Raw genomic sequence first — 16,889 nt, forward strand, 5'->3', positions numbered from 1 at the left:
CATTGGATGTTCTTTCCTGCTTTGTCAAAGATGAGTTGACCATACGTTTGTGGGTCTAGTTCTGGAGTTTCTATTCAATTCCATTTGTCTATGTGTCTGTTTTTGTGCCAATACCATGCTGTCTTGATGATTACAGCTTTGTAGTCGAGGCTAAAGTCTGGGATTGTGATGCCTCCTGCTTTGGTCTTCTTCTTCAAAATTCCTTTGGCTATTCGGGGCCTTTTGTGGTTCCATATGAATTTTAGGATTGCTTCTTCTAGCTTCAAGAAGAATGCTGGTGCAATTTTGATTGGGATTGCATTGAATGTGTAGATAGCTTTGGGTAGTATTGACATTTTGACAGTATTTATTCTTCCAGTCCATGAGCAGGGAATGTCTTTCCATTTCTTTATATCTTTTTCAATTACCTTCATAAGCTTTCTATAGTTTTCAGCATACAGGTCTTTTACATCTTTGGTTAGATTTATTCCGAGGTATTTTATGCTTCTTGGTGCAATTGTGAATGGGATCAGTTTCTTTATTTGTCTTTCTGTTGCTTCATTGTTAGTGTATAAGAATGCAACTGATTTCTGTACATTGATTTTGTATGCTGCAACTTTGCTGAATTCATGTATCAGTTCTAGCAGACTTTTGGTGGAGTCTATCGGATTTTCCATGTATAGTATCATGTCATCTGCAAAAAGCAAAAGCTTGACTTCATCTTTGCCAATTTTGATGCCTTTGATTTCCTTTTGTTGTCTGATTGCTGATGCTAGCACTTCCAACACTATGTTAAACAATAGCGGTGAGAGTGGACATCCCTGTCGTGTTCCTGATCTCAGGGAAAAAGCTCTCAGTTTTTCCCCATTGAGGATGATGTTAGCTGTGGGCTTTTCATCAGTGGTTTTTATGATGTTTAAGTATGTTCCTTCTATCCCGACTTTCTCAAGTGTTTTTATTGAGAAACGGTGCTGAATTTTGTCAAATGCCTTTTCTGCATCGAATGACAGGATCATATGGTTCTTCTCTTTTCTTTTATTAATGTGATGTATTATGTTGATTGATTTGCGAATGTTGAACCAGCCCTGCACCCCAGGAATGAATCCCACTTGATCATGGTGAATAATTCTTTTTATATGCTGTTGAATTCGATTTGCTAGTATCTTATTGAGAATTTTTGCACCCGTATTCATCAGGGATATTGGCCTGTAGTTCTCTTTTTTTACTGGGTCTCTGTCTGGTTTAGGAATCAAAGTAATACTGGCTTCATAGAATGAGTCTGGAAGTTTTCCTTCCCTTTCTATTTTTTGGAATAGCTTGAGAAGGATAGGTATTATCTCTGCTTTAAATGTCTGGTAAAACTCCCCTGGGAAGCCATCTGGTCCTGGACTCTTATTTGTTGGGAGATTTTTAATGACTGGTTCAATTTCTTTGCTGGTTATGGGTCTGTTCAAGCTTTCTATTTCCTCCTGATTGAGTTTTGCAAGAGTGTGGGTGTTTAGGAATTTGTCCATTTCTTCCAGGTTGTCCAATTTGTTGGCATATAATTTTTCATAGTATTCCCTGATAATTGTTTGTATCTCTGAGGGATTGGTTGTAATAATTCCATTTTCATTCATGATTTTATCTATATGGGTCATTTCCCTTTTCTTTTTGAGAAGCCTGGCTAGAGGTTTGTCAATTTTGTTTATTTTTTCAAAAAACCAACTCTTGGTTTCGTTGATCTGCTCTACAGTTTTTTTAGATTCTATATTGTTTATTTCTGCTCTGATATTTATTATTTCTCTTTTCTGCTGGGTTTAGGCTGCCTTTGCTGTTCTGCTTCTATTTCCTTTAGGTGTGCTGTTAGATTTTGTATTTGGGATTTTTCTTGGTTCTTGAGATAGGTCTGGATTGCGATGTATTTTCCTCTCACGACTGCCTTTGCTGCATCCCAAAGCGTTTGGATTGTTGTATTTTCATTTTCGTTTGTTTCCATATATTTTTTGATTTCTTCTCTAATTGCCTGGTTGACCCACTCATTCTTTAGTAGGGTGTTCTTTAACCTCCATGCTTTTGGAGGTTTTCCAGGCTTTCTCCTGTGGTTGATTTCAAGCTTCATAGCATTGTGGTCTGAAAGTATGCATGGTATAATTTCAATTCTTGTAAACTTATGAAGGGCTGTTTTGTGACCCAGTATATGATCTATCTTGGAGAATGTTCCATGTGCACTCGAGAAGAAAGTATATTCTGTTGCTTTGGGATGCAGAGTTCTAAATATATCTGTCAAGTCCATCTGATCCAATGTCTCATTCAGGGCCCTTGTTTCTTTATTGACCGTGTGTCTAGATGATCTATCCATTTCTGTAAGTGGAGTGTTAAAGTCCTCTGCCGTTACCACTTTCTTATCAATAAGGTTGCTTATGTTTATGAGTAATTGTTTTTTATATTTGGGGGCTCTGGTATTTGGCACATAGACATTTATAACTGTTAGCTCTTCCTGATGGATAGACCCTGTAATTATTATATAATGCCCTTGTTCATCTCTTGTTACAGCCTTTAATTTAAAGTCTAGTTTGTCTGATATAAGTATGGCTACTCCAGCTTTCTTTTGGCTTCCAGTCGCATGATAAATAGTTTTCCATCCCCTCACTCTCAATCTAAAGGTGTCCTCAGGTCTAAAATGAGTCACTTGTAGACAGCAAATAGATGGGTCTTGTTTTTTTATCCATTCTGATACCCTATGTCTTTTGGTTGGTGCATTTAGTCCATTTACATTCAGTGTTATTATAGAAAGATACGGGTTTAGAGTCATTGTGATGTCTGTATGTTTTATGCTTGTAGCAATGTCTCTGGTACTTTGTCTCACAGGATTCCCCTTAGGATCTCTTGTAGGGCTGGTTTAGTGGTGATGAATTTCTTCAGTTTTTGTTTGTTTGGGAAGACCTTTATCTCTCCTTCTATTCTAAATGACAGACTTGTTGGATAAAGTATTCTGGGCTTCATATTTTTTCTGTTCATCACATTGAAGATCTCCTGCCATGCCTTTCTGGCCTGCCAAGTTTCAAAAGAGAGATCCGTCACGAGTCTTATAGGTCTCCCTTTATATGTTAGGGCACGTTTATCCCTTGCTGCTTTCAGAATTTTCTCTTTATCCTTGTATTTTTCCAGTTTGACTATGATATGTCGTGCAGAAGATCGATTCAAGTTATGTCTGAAGGGAGTTCTCTGTGCCTCTTGGATTTCCATGCCTTTTTCCTTCCCCAGTTCAGGGAAGTTCTCAGCTATTATTTCTTCAAGTACCCCTTCAGCACCTTTCCCTCTCTCTTTCTCCTCTGGGATACCAATTATGCATATGTTATTTCTTTTTAGTGTATCACTTAGTTCTCTAATTTTCCCCTCATACTCCTGGATTTTTTTATCTCTCTTTTTCTCAGTTTCCTCTGTTTCCATAACTTTATCTTCTAGTTCACCTATTCTCTCCTCTGCCTCTTCAATCCGAGCTGTCATTATTTCCATTTTATTTTGCATTTCGTTTAAAGCATTTTTCAGCTCCTCCTGACTGTTCCTTAGTCCCTTGATATCTGTAGCAAGAGATTCTCTGCTGTCCTCTATACTGTTTTCAAGCCCAGTGATTAACTTTATGACTATTATTCTAAATTCACTTTCTGTTATATTATTTAAATCCTTTTTGATCAGCTCATTAGCTGTTGTTATTTCCTGGAGATTCTTCTGAGGGGAATTCTTCCACTTGGTCATTTTGGATAGTCCCTGGCGTGGTGAGGACCTGCAGGGCACTTCCCCTGTGCTGTGGTGTATAACTGGAGTCGGTGGGCGGAGCCGCAGTCCGACCTGATGTCTGCCCCCAGCCCACCGCTGGGGCCACAGTCAGACTGGTGTGTGCCTTCTCTTCCCCTCTCCTAGGGGCGGGATTCACTGCGGGGTGGCGTGGCCCGTCTGGGCTACTTGCACACTGCCAGGCTTGTGATGCTGGGGATCTGGCGTATTAGCTGGGGTGGGTAGGCAAGGTGCTCGGGGGCAGGAGAGGCAGGCTTAGCTCACTGCTCCTTAGGTGATCCACTTCAGGAGGGGCCCTGTGGCAGCGGGAGGGAGTCAGAATCTCTGCCGGAGGTTTGGCTCCGCAGAAGCACAGCGTTGGGTGTTTGCGTGGAGCGAGCCAGTTCCCTGGCAGGAACTGATTCCCTTTGGGATTTTGGCTGGGGGATAGGCGAGGGAGATGGCGCTGGCGAGCACCTTTGTTCCCCGCCAAACTGAGCTCTGTCGTCCTGGAGCTCAGCAACTCTCCCTCCCTTTGACCTCCAGCCTTCCCGCTTTCTGAGCAGGGTTGTTAACTTATGACCTCCCAGATGCTAAGTCCTGCTTGCTGTGGGAACACACTCCATCCAGCCCCTCCGCTTTTGCACGCCAGACTCGGGCTCTGCTTGGCCGGCAGGCTGCCCCTCTGCCCCTGGCTCCCTCACGCCAGTCCGTGGAGCGCGCACCGCCTTGCCGCCCTTCCTACCCTCTTCTGTGGGCCTCTCGTCTGCGCTTGGCTCCGGAGACTCCATTCTGCTAATCCTCTGGCGGTTTTCTGGGTTATTTAGGCAGGTGTAGGTGGAATCTAAGTGATCAGAAGGACGCGCAGTGAGCCCAGCGTCCTCCTATGCCACCATCTTCCCACGATCTCTGACAATTGATGTTTAGAGTGAGTACTGAAAGATATGAATTTATTGCCATTATGTCGCCGATAGAGTTGGAGTTTATGGTAGTGTCCTCTGTTCCTTTCTAGTGTTTATTGCTTTTGGTATTTTTTTTTTCATCTTTTCTCCCTTCAGAGAGTCCCCTTAATATGTTTTGCAGGGCTAGTTTAGTAGTCATGACTCCTTTAATTTTTGTTTGTCTGGAAAACTTTTTATGTTTCTTCTATTTTGAATGACAGCTTTGCTGGATAAAGAATTCATGGCGATATATTTTTTTCTGATTCAGCACACTGAATATATCCTTCCACTCCCTTCTGGCCTGCCACGTTTCTGTGGATAGGTCTGCTGTGGACCAGATCTGTCTTCCCTTGTAAGATAAGGACTTTTTTTCCCCTTGCTGCTTTCATTATTCTTTCCTTGCCTGAGTATTTTGTGAATTTGACTATGATATGCCTTGTTGATGGTTGGTTTTTGTCTAATCTAATGGGAGTCCTCTGTGCTTTTTGGGTTTTGATGTCTGTGTCTTTGCCCAGGTAGTAAAGTTTTCTGCTATGATTTGGTCACATAAATTTTCTACCTCTTTTTCTCTCTCTTCATCATCTGTGACCCCTATAATTCTGATGTTATTCCTTTTTAATGAGTCTTGAGTTCTCTACTTTTTATATTATGTTCTTTTGCCTTAGGTTCCCTCCTTTTTTCTGCTACATTATTCTCCAAAAGTTTGTCCTCTATATTGCTGATTCACTGCTGTGCCTCATCCATCCTTGCTGCTGTGGCATACATGTGAGAATTAAGCTCAGTTATAGCATTTTTATTTCATCCTGACTAGCATTTACTTCTTTTATCTCCACAGAAAGGGATACTAATCTATTTTCAACCCCAGCTAGTATTCTAATCATGATTCTCAATTCTGGTTCAGATATCTTCCTTGTACATGTGTTGATTAAGTCCCTGGTTGTCATTTCTTTCTGTTCTTTCTTTGGGTTTAATTGCTTTATTACATCATTTTGGAGGAAAAAAGGCATTAATAAAATTTTAAAAAACTAAAATTAAAAAATTTAAAACAACACAAAGAAATCAAGTAAAAGATGCTAGATCCTAGGTATGTTTTGGTGTGGTTGTTGAATGAAGATTGATGGAGTAGAGAAAAAAAGGGAAAGATAAGAAAAGGAACAAAAGAAAAAGAAAAAGAGAAAAAAAGAAAAAAAGAGAAAGGTTTGAAAAAATGAATACAGTAAAATAGAATAAAATGAAATGATGGAAGTAAAATAGAAGTTAAAACATTTATCAGAAAGCAAAAACTATAGTAGAAAAAAATTTAAAATCTTTTTAATAAAAATTGAAAAGAAAAAAATATTTTTCTGTTGGTGTTTTCAAGAATAAGAGGAGAAAAAAAAGAAAAATATTTGAATTAAGGGACCAGTGAACAGAGTGAGGTACGATTGAAATTACATCTGGTTTCCCATAGAAATCAAGTGATGAGGCACTTAATAATCTGTAAACTAAACAGGTGGGGAGACTTATGTTTGTACAGAATGCTGTTGGCCCTGTTGGGCAGGGTTTAGTGTAATGGCTGTGTTCTCCACAGATGGCACTGGTTAGCTTACTGGGGTGGATTACTGTGTTGCTTGTAAGCATGTACGTGCATGTGCTGGAGGAGTGAAAATGACATCACCCAGCTATCCAGTCTCTAGTATCAGAACTCTGTGCTCTCTCTGACCAGCAATCAAGCATCCCTCCTTTGTCTCTGGCTTCCATCCACTCCCCCCTTCTATACTGGCTGTGACCAAGCTGTCAGGCAGCCAGGCAGCACCTCCCTCATGAGTTTTATCTCACATGGGACTGTGTTTCCCAACCCAGTCTGAGAGACTTTTGAGGGACTCACCTCTGTGGCGCTGCAACTTTGACCCGCTCGGACCTTCTGGGGGAGTGTCTCACTGAGCAATGGCCAGATGCCAGCCCACCCCCAGGAATGTTCACCAGACTGTGCTGTTGCCAATGCCCAGAGCCTGTAGCTGGGTGCCAGTCTATCCCAGAAAAAGTTTTTGTGTTCTTGTAGCAGCAGCATTTCAGGGATTATGGAAAATCACAACACACATCTGGTACCTGGCTTCACCTTTAATGTCCTTGTTCTACCACCAGTGAATCTGGTTGTTCTCCAGGGTCCACTGGGACCTTTGCCTGTGGGTTGACTGCATAGCCTCTACCAAATGTCCTTCCAGCAGGGTAACTACCTCTACCCATGTGGCCCAAGGACCCCAAGGACCTTGCTCTCTGCTTCTGGGGATTTGCCCTTCCCATCAGAGCACCATGTATTGAGCTGTGGGGTTTTTGACTCTGCGCTCCACTGTTTATAGTCTTGATGGAATTTAAACCCTCTTCCTTCTCCCTTTTTTGTTCAGTCAGTGTGGCTCTTTCCACTTTTCCACTTTCTGTCCCGCTGCTTTTGGAGAGTTGCTTTTCCCATACTGTCCCCCTGTCTCTGTCCACTGCTCCACAAGCAACTCCCTGACCTCCACAGCTTCTCTCTCCTCCAGTTCATCTCTCTGTGTCATGTACCTGCCCAATTCTTTGGTTCAGGTTGGGCAGATTGTTGTGTTAATCCTCAAATAAGTTTTCTAGGTGTGCAGGATGGTTTAGTGTTGATCTGGCTGCATTTCAGGAATGAGAGACACCAAAAACTTCCATGCTGTTCTTCCATCTTGACACCTAAGATTGCCTAGTTTCTCTGCATATAATTTTTCATAGTACTCTCTTATAATTGTATTTCTGTGGTGTTGATTGTGATATCTTCAGCAAATGATGGTGGGAAAACTGTACAGCGACACGCTGATGAATGAAACTGGCCAACTATTTTACACCATACAGAAAAATAAATTTAGAATGAATGAAGGATCCAAATGTGAGACAGGAAACCATCAAATCTTACATTAGAACACAGGCAACAACCTCTTTGACTTCTACCACAGCAACTTCTTACTAGACACATTGTCGAAGGCAAGCAAAAGAAAAGCAAACAGGACATATTGGGACCTCATCAAGATAAAAAACTTATGCACAACGAGGAAAACAATCAACAAAACTGAAAGGTAACTGATGGAATGGGAGAAGATATTTGCAAGTGACATATCAGATAAAGGGTTAGTATCCAAAACCTGTAAAGAACTTAAGCACTCAACAACCACAAAACAAACAATCCAGTGTAGAAGTAGGCAGAAGACATGAACAGACACTTTTCCAAAGAAGACAATCAGATGGCTCACAAAAACATGAAACGATGCTCAATATCACTCATCATCAGAGAAATGCAAATGAAAACCACAATGAGATACCAACCCACACATGTAAAATGGCTATAATGAACTCTAGGGGAAATGACAGATGTTGGCGAGGATGCAGAGAAAGGAGAACACTGTTGCACTGTTGATGGGAATGCAACTGTGGCAACTCTGGAAAAATGGTATGGAAGTTCCTCAAAAAGTTAAAAATAGAACAACTGTATGACCCAGCAATTACAATGCTAGGTATTTATGCAAAGGATACAAAAATGCTGATTTGAAGGAGTACATGAACCCCAATGTTTATAGTATCACTGTTGACAGTAGCCAAATTATGGAAAGAACCCCAAAGCCCATTGACTGATGAATGGATAAAGAAGATGTGGTTTATATATACAATGGAATATTACTCAGTGATCAACAAGAATGAAATTTTACCATTTGAAACAATGTGAATGGAACTAGAGTGTATTATGCTAAGCGACATAAGTCAGGCAGATAAAGACAAATATATGATTTCACTTGTATGTGGAATTTAAGAAACAAAACAGTTAAACATAGGGGAAGGGAAGGAAAAATAATATAAAAACAGAGAAGGAGAAAAAAATGTCAGAGAGTCTTAAAAACAGGCAAAACTGAGGGTTGCTGGAGGGGAGGTGGGTTGGGGGAGGGCTAAATGGAAGATGGACATTAAGGAAGGCACTTGTTGGGGTGAGCCCTGGGTGTTATATGTAAGAAATGAATCACTGGGCTCTACTCTTGAAACCAATAGTACACTGTATGTCAAGTAACTTGAACTTAAATAAAAGTGAAAGATTTCCTGATGACATGTTAGCCAAGTTCTACAGAATGTAGGATAAGCTATTTCCTCTCATAGCAGGGTCCATAGTCATGGCTCCAGAGGTGCTGAGTAGGGCAATGAGAGATTTTGAGAAGGATTATATCATCTTTACATGATCTCCAGGCATCAGAACTTTCTCTCCTCTACCAAGAGGGAGACAGCTTCCACCAGTTTCAAAGGTTCAGAGAAATCTAGAAGTTCATGTTTTTAAGGTGCAGCTAAACAGATACCCTATATGCCAGGTCTCATTGTCTGACTACTTCCCCATTAGGGTCTGGCTTTGGCCTAAAATGTATATTGAGACAGCATTTTGTCACCTTTTCAGCCCTGTGACCCTAACATTAAACTCCTAGATTTGATTTTCCACAGTCTTCCCTGTGTAGTATATAAGAATCTCCTTCCAAGCTTCCATGAAAACTATTTTGGTTTTGAAACATTCCTTAAGTAAGTGCTTATCAAAGTGTGTCACTGGACCTGCATCATCATCACCTGAGACCCTATTAGAAATGTCAATTCTTGGGCCTCACCCCAGACTTATGGAATCGGGAACTCTGAGTAACCAGCAGTTGGAGAACCACAGCCCTAAGTTGATAATTGGCTGACTGGACTATGCTACTATTTTTCTTTATGGCTCCCAATACAGTCAATGAAAACCAGCAAAGTTGACAGTAATCTAATTATCATTACTCCCATGTTTTTCAAGGGCTAGGTGTACTGTATATCCAATGTTGCTTCTCCTACCCATACCTCCTCCCAAGCCATGCCAGATAAGACCATTAGTGATGCTGATGTTAGAGGAAGCTAAGAGTTGCCACAATTCCATTTACTCTATATTAATGGTGTCTTGTTGCAGGTTGACTTGTGAGTGATGTCTCTCCTGAAGTGTCTTCTGAGAGTCTGCATTCTTGTGTTGAAGCTCTGCTCAGGTACTCTGAAAGCAGAGCCCAAGACAAGAAGTTAGGTTCAAGTACCTGATTTTGGAGTTAATTTCCTGGAGAATGAGTGATGGAAGCAGAGTGAGAGATAGGAAAGCCAACCAACATAAGTATGTACTAGCCAAGTTGTGCACAGTGGGAGCTCAGTTCTCCCAGGACTTCCTGAAAAGCATCCAGGAGGTATGCTTCCACCAGAAGGAAGGGTTTCTGGGACATTTCCCCGCTAACTACCATCCTCCCTCATTTGAAGATTTCCCCTAGGGTCATTAAATCTCCTGAGTTTCTCGGCAGCACTTGTCTTTGTGCCTGGTGCACTCCCCCAGTGTCAGATAAGGACTTGAGGCAGACAGGAAGATGTATACAGCACATTCAAGGTGGGTCACTGCAGGGTGAATCTGAGTTGACACAGAACTGTTCATTGCAGCTCTGCTGAAATCAGAGGTGGGCTGAGGAGGTGAGCTACACTGGCACCAGAGACACCTATCTTAGAAGGTGAGATGGAGGGGCGCCTGGGTGGCGCAGTGGGTTAAGCGTCCGGCTTCAGCCAGGTCACAATCTCGTGGTCCGGGAGTTCGAGCCCCGCGTCAGGCTCTGGGCTGATGGCTCAGAGCCTGGAGCCTGTTTCCGATTCTGTGTCTCCCTCTCTCTCTGCCCCTACCCCGTTCATGCTCTGTCTCTCTCTGTCCCAAAAATAAATAAACATTGAAAAAAATTTTTTAAATAAAAAAAAAAGAAGGTGAGATGGAAATATTGTCAATATTGTATTCCACATTGGCCATCAGAGGAATTACAGTACACTAGCTCTCAGAAAAACTCCAGATACTGTTCTGAGAGGCAGAGGAGGTGAGCTAAAGGAAAAAATCACAGGGGAAGTTGATAACTGAAGGAAGAAGACAATGCCAACAGAAGTAGGGATGAAGAGAATGCTTGTTTTTTTTGCACAGTAAGTATTACTTAAACTAAGACCATCTCCTCCCTCCCAAGGAACTTTTAAGAATAGTTGATCCAGGGAGAAAACATACATCTCCAATGATGAGAAGGTAGAGGAACTGAGAGAGATAAGATGGATGGATGGAGATACAGATCTATAGATAAGGATAGAAATAGATACAGACATGTAAGCATTCCTATTGAAAACAGAAAACCAGAGAAGGAGGAACAATCTTAATAGACAAAGAACATAACCAGCAGCTACTGGAGGTGGATGAAAGTCATGGGATGGAATAGGAGACTATTTGGTTTTGAAGATGGGAAAATCTGCAAGACTCTGAGAGTCTTTGAAGCATCAAACTGCATTCTTCCATGAAGTATTAAATTTACAACATGAGGTATCAGATTTACATCAACAATACTGGCATTTCAACTCTACTTTGCAAAGATTGTACAGAAAAAAAAGAAAAAAGGAAAAGGGGCACAGAAAAGAGGACGCAGGCTGGAAGAAGATGTATGGATTTTGTAAAATGCATAGCTGTGAAATACAAATACGAGACATGAGTGATACTGTGTTTGAGAACTACCCTGAACATGGGCACTGATGACTGATGGGTCCACTTGCAGTGTGTGGTTGAAGCTGGACATGATCCGCTATAAGGGAACAGACAGGGAATAGTAAGGCCAGAACACTGCTGTGAAAACTTTAGCTAAGTAATTGTATGATGTATTAAACTAAGGTCAAGAATTCACCCCTAAGGTATGAGTATACAATAGATTGTAAATATCAGGTCATGCCATGATTTCTCTTAGAATCCTGGCTTGAGAAATCCATTTGACCCCAAATTATGTATTTATAGGATTTTAAACATTTTCAGCTGCATTTCCAGACATTTCATTTTCTCCAGTTTGCCCTATCATTATTAGGACTATTTTTAGTGATGAAAAATGTATGATAAAGTATGAGAAGATGAACCAAGAATGTTTTATAACCTGAAAAAAATTTTTTGAGGGTTAAATAAGCTAATCATTTGGCAAATTGTCAGTTACACAATGAGAACCCAGACAACCATAGCTGCTCTGCTGCTGATCATTAATATCCATTTCATTTATGGACCACTAATTTTTAAAATTCCTCTCTATCCATTGATTATAGGTACATTTTCTCAACTCTTTGTGGAATAATATGGGAAAAAAGGAATAAACTGTAAACAAAGAGGTGAGAATCATATCTGGGATTCCATCATTAAAATTTTGATGACTTAGTTTAATTCCTCTGTATTTGATAAATGGAAAATATGTCAGAAAATGAATATTTTTATTTAAGTGTTGGCATAAGTAAGACTTTATTACACATATTGATTTGGAAGAAGGAAAGGAGCCAGTAATCTAAATTTTTTGAATGAACATTCAGTCGAAGGATTCCTGCGGGGCATAGATTTGTAAAACCTATTTTGTGTGTGTGTGTGTGTGTGTGTGTGTGTGATGCTAGGGCACTCCCCTGGGAAAAGGTTCTTGTAAATGGAAACCCTGAAAATGTACAAGGTGGTTATAAACAGGCTTGGAGTGAGGACACACTGTTATGCCACACAGATAGTATGGTCGTTGGGAGCAGAGAAGCAGGAAAAGGAGCATGGAAATTATGGAAGACAAAGAGAGCCATGGGCCCTTTTCTCTAGTATGTTAAGTAAAAAGGCCAGTGATTGAATGAAATGAGTATTTCCTAAACCTCTTTTGATCCACTGCATAAATGAATAAAAGATGGTGGATTTTCCAAACTTGTGTTGTAATCGGGTTTTAAGCCGAGGAAAGAACAATAAATGTGCATATGCGTGCTCTGCAATATAAAGACAGTTAATTTATAATGTTGGATAAGTGAGTATTATTACTTTTCTTTTAGAAAGGAGATAATGTAGAGATAGGATATTTCTTTTTTTCTTAATGATACCACTTACATTCTCTGCAAAATGTTGCATATATATTTTGATGTTTTTCATCTCGAACAAACATCTGAATAGTGTCATCGTCGTCATCATTATCATAATTGTAACTAACACACATCATACAGTTACTATGGGGCAGGAATACACGCACACACACACTCCCTCTCAAAGTATTTTCCTTGTGTTTTCACATTTAATTCCTCCAAAACACACAGGTAGTTTCTATGATTGTTCTCTATTTTCCAAATAGAAAATATAAGGAAAGAGCCAAGGTAAGAATAAAAATTTTAAACAATTGTCTTAAGATTACATAGCATAAAGTGGCTGAGGAGGAATTCAAGCTCAGAAGTCAAAAGAAGGTGGGAAGGAGAAAGGAAGAAAAAAGGAGAGTGAAACACAGGAGACAGAGGAACAAGGGAGGAGGATATTCAGATAAATTGAGATATAAAGACACAGAAAAACATAATGAAGTGAGAAAAGGACTGAAAGGTGATATGGTTTAACAGTTTTTAAAACTGTGTGATGAATGTTGTAAATGTGCAATTTTGGAGAGCAAAGATAGAATGCTCTCTCAATATTTAGCAAAGTGATTTTCACTAGTAGGTTTGTAATGTGCACTTTACTCAATATTTATAATGCAGATTTCTAATCATATATGAAGATGTGTAAGAGGAAGAGAAATAGATAATGAATAATGGGTATCAAAGATTAGAATAAGTCACTTAATCTTATTTTTCCCTGCACTATAGGAGGCAGAATCTCATCCTTGAGTAGAAAGGAGGTAACATGTCTTCCTGTTTCTGTATTGGAACCATCACAGACTTTTGAGCAACTACTTTTGAACCATTCCCCCAAAGAGGTGACTGCTCCAGAAGCAATGATCACAGTTTGCAATGACAGCCACAGTGATTTCATCCTCCTGGGCTTCTCTGAGAAGCCATATTTGGAGAAGATACTCTTCTGGGTTGTTCTGATCTTTTATTGTTTGACTCTTGCAGGAAATATGGTCATTATTCTTGTTTCCTCAAAGGACCCTAAACTCCACAGTCCCATGTATTTCTTTCTTTGCAACCTTTCCCTGCTAGACCTCTCTTTCACCAGCAGCTGTGTTCCGCAGATGTTAGTTAATTTCTGGGGTCCAGAGAAGACCATCAGCTACATTGGCTGTGCTTTTCAACTCTATGTCTTCTTATGGCTTGGGGCCACCGAATGTGTCCTTCTTGTGGTCATGGCTATGGACCGCTATGTGGCAGTGTGTCACCCGCTGCAATATACTGCTATCATGCACCCCAAATTTTGTCTGCAGCTGGCCATCCTTGCATGGGGGGCTGGCCTGGTTCAGTCCCTGGTCCAGTCTCCTGCCACCCTCCAGTTACCCTTCTGCTCCCACCGCAGGGTGGATGACATTGTGTGTGAAGTCCCAGCCCTGATTCAGGCTTCCAGTGCAGACACAACCTACAATGAAATCCAGATGTCTATAGCCAGTATCATTTTCCTGGTGCTACCCCTGGTCATCATCCTTTCCTCGTACGGGGCTGTTGCTAAGGCTGTGCTGAGAATAAAGTCAGCTGCAGGGCAGCGGAAGGCATTCAGCACCTGCACTTCTCACCTTCTTGTGGTGTCCCTCTTCTATGGCACAGTGACAGCTGTCTATCTCCAACCCAAGAACCGCTATGCTCAAAAACAGGGCAAGTTCCTCACCCTTTTCTACACCGTTGCAACCCCAGCACTTAATCCACTCATCTACACTCTAAGGAACAGGGAGGTCAAGGGGGCACTAATAAGACTGGGGAGGAGGACTTGGGATTCGCAGAATAACTGAAGCAGTTGGCACATGTTGGTCTCTTGCTTAACCTGAGAAGAGAGAATAACCTCATCGCAAAAGGCTGAAGCTTTACCTCCTCACCCAAAAGTAGGGGAGAAATAGCTGTGTTGCATTCAAAGCTGCGATTTCAGGTCCATTCATCATTAGCTGATTAGGCCCTTACTTTCTGCAGGGTGCTGACGGAGGTACAGTATGGTATAGAAATGAGTAGATTTAATAACCATCGTCTTAAAGAATGCTCAATACAGTTGAACTGGGGGGACAAAAGAAACACAGACTTGCAAAATACAAGAACAAGAATGTGTTTTGTGCCTTGCCATTTATTTCTTTTTCTTTGCTATTTTCCTCCAAGCTCAACCATAATTTTCATCCAAATGTCTAGTCTAGCAAAAGTCCTAAAGTTTTGAGGCATCTAGTACTCTGACCTGGTGGGTCTTGGTTCTGAGTCACCGTTGCTTCATCATCTCAGCAGGACCACTGCTGATGTGTCATATGCCCAAAGCTGCTCAGTGCAAAGTGTTGAGCAAGGAGAAGTCCACACTCACTGGTCTCTGGATCCAGGTTCTTAGTTTGAGCCCTGACACACCAAGCCCCCACTTACAGGAATAGACTTCTGTTTCTAGTTCATTCTGAGTCTCTGTTGTAATGAAATGGCTTTCTTTTTTTTAATTATTATTTTTCTTTTAATTTGCCTCCAAATTAGTTACCATATAGTGCAACAATGATTTCAGGAGTAGATTCCTTAATGGCCCTTGCCCATTTAGCCCATCCCCATCCCACAACCCCTCCAGTGTCCCTCTGTTTCTTCTCCATATTTAAGAGTCTCTTCTGTTTTGTCCCCCTCCCTGTTTTTCTATTATTTTTGCTTCCCTTCCCTTATGTTCATCTGTTCTGTGTCTTAAAGCCCTCATATTAGTGAAGTCATGTGATATTTGTCTTTCTCTGACAAATTTCACTTAGCTTAATACCCTCTAGTTCCATCCATGTTGTTGCAAATGGAAAGATTTCATTCTTTTTGATTGCCGAGTAATACTCTAGTGTGTGTGTGTGTGTGTGTGTGTGTGTGTGTGTGTGTGTGTGTGTGTGTATACACCAAAATTTTCTTTATCCATTCACCCATCAATGGACATTTGGGCTCTTTCCATACTTTGACTATTGTTGGTAGTGCTGCTATAAACATTGGGGTGCAGGTGGCCCTTGGAAACATCACACCTGTAACCCTTGGATAAAAACCTAGTAGTGCAACTGCTGGGCCATAGGGTAGTTCTATTTTTAATTTTTTGAGGAACCTCCATACTGTTTTCAAGAGTGGATGCACCAGCTTGCAAGAGGGTTCCTCTTTCTCCACATCCTTGGAAATGGCTTTCTTTTTATCAGATCCAATTACTCATTCATCTTGTAGATATGTATTCATTTCTTGTTATAAATCTAACATGTTTAGATGCTGGGGATATAATCGTAGATAAGACATAAAATCATCAACATCATGGAGCGTATGGTCAAATGGTGGATGCAGATACTAAATGAAATATTCTTTCATTATTTAACGGAGAGAGATTTGTTCTTTTGGCTCCCGTGTCAGGCTGATTGCAATGGTGCATGCTTTTTGACTTTTGAATGTCATCCACCAAAGATCTATTTGTTGCTGCTTTTTCACTATTCCTTTATAAAAGTCCATTCTTCTAGGGTTTTTTTCACCAAAATCATGAATATAAATTATTGAGTTTGCTGTGTAGTTTGCCTAATTACCTGTGTTCAGTCCTTAGCTGCTGCCAATTTCTGATGTAGGTGGAACTAGGATCAGGCCCTATAACCTCTCATTTTCTGCTCTGAAGTAACAGCACAATTTCTACGAGGATGCAACACCATTTCTCACTGTCTATAAAAGAACAATACTTATAAAATCATTTTTATATCCTTCTGTTCATTTGCAAAGAATAAGGCAAGTGACTGAGAAGAAAACTACAAGAACAAAAGTTATTTTGTGGGTTCACTCTGAGCCTGTGGAGCAGGGGCAGCCCAGGGTGTGATGGGCTCCTGGTGTGACACGATTGACAGGTGGTAACTATCCTGGAGGTGAAAGCAGGGATGCCAACGTGTTCAAATGTTTATCCTACTTTTGAAGGAGGCTGGGGTGGTTGCAGGTCTTGGGGACAGAGGAAAACCGTGAGCCAGATGTAAATGCACAAAGGACAGAGGTTAAGATTCCAGTAAATGACAGCAGCAAAACAGGGAAGAACAAAGTTCCTCCAACTTGAGGATTCATAAGAGTCCATGGTACACTTGTTAAGAATTAAGATTCTCAGGTTTAATACCGAGAATTTCTGATTTAAAACATCTGATTGTGTTCTTGACTGGGCATTTTAATGCTGTGATTCTGATGCAGGCTGACACCATACATGGGAAATGCCCTGTCTAGTTGCTCAGCCAAAGAGACAGAAGCTTCAAATGAATCAGTTATTTTAAGAATAAGAGAGAA

At 40.8% G+C, this 16,889-nt stretch overlaps 1 protein-coding gene across 1 annotated transcript; it reads left to right on the forward strand.

Annotated features, from left to right (window-relative positions):
• Positions 1–13,462: 13,462 nt before the first annotated feature.
• On the forward strand, positions 13,463–14,407 carry LOC123609382 (olfactory receptor 2H2-like). Its single transcript, XM_045500397.1, has one exon. It carries the CDS (start codon positions 13,463–13,465, stop codon positions 14,405–14,407), a length of 945 nt encoding a protein of 314 aa, XP_045356353.1.
• The last annotated feature ends 2,482 nt before the right edge of the window (positions 14,408–16,889 follow it).

Source organism: Leopardus geoffroyi, chromosome B2 (assembly GCF_018350155.1).
Source record: "Leopardus geoffroyi isolate Oge1 chromosome B2, O.geoffroyi_Oge1_pat1.0, whole genome shotgun sequence".
In the NCBI taxonomy this organism is placed as follows: Eukaryota; Metazoa; Chordata; class Mammalia; order Carnivora; family Felidae; genus Leopardus; species Leopardus geoffroyi.

Excerpts from the sequence above, each read along its gene's own strand:
- LOC123609382 (XM_045500397.1), top strand. The coding sequence starts at position 13,463 with ATGATCACAGTTTGCAATGACAGCCACAGTGATTTCATCCTCCTGGGC.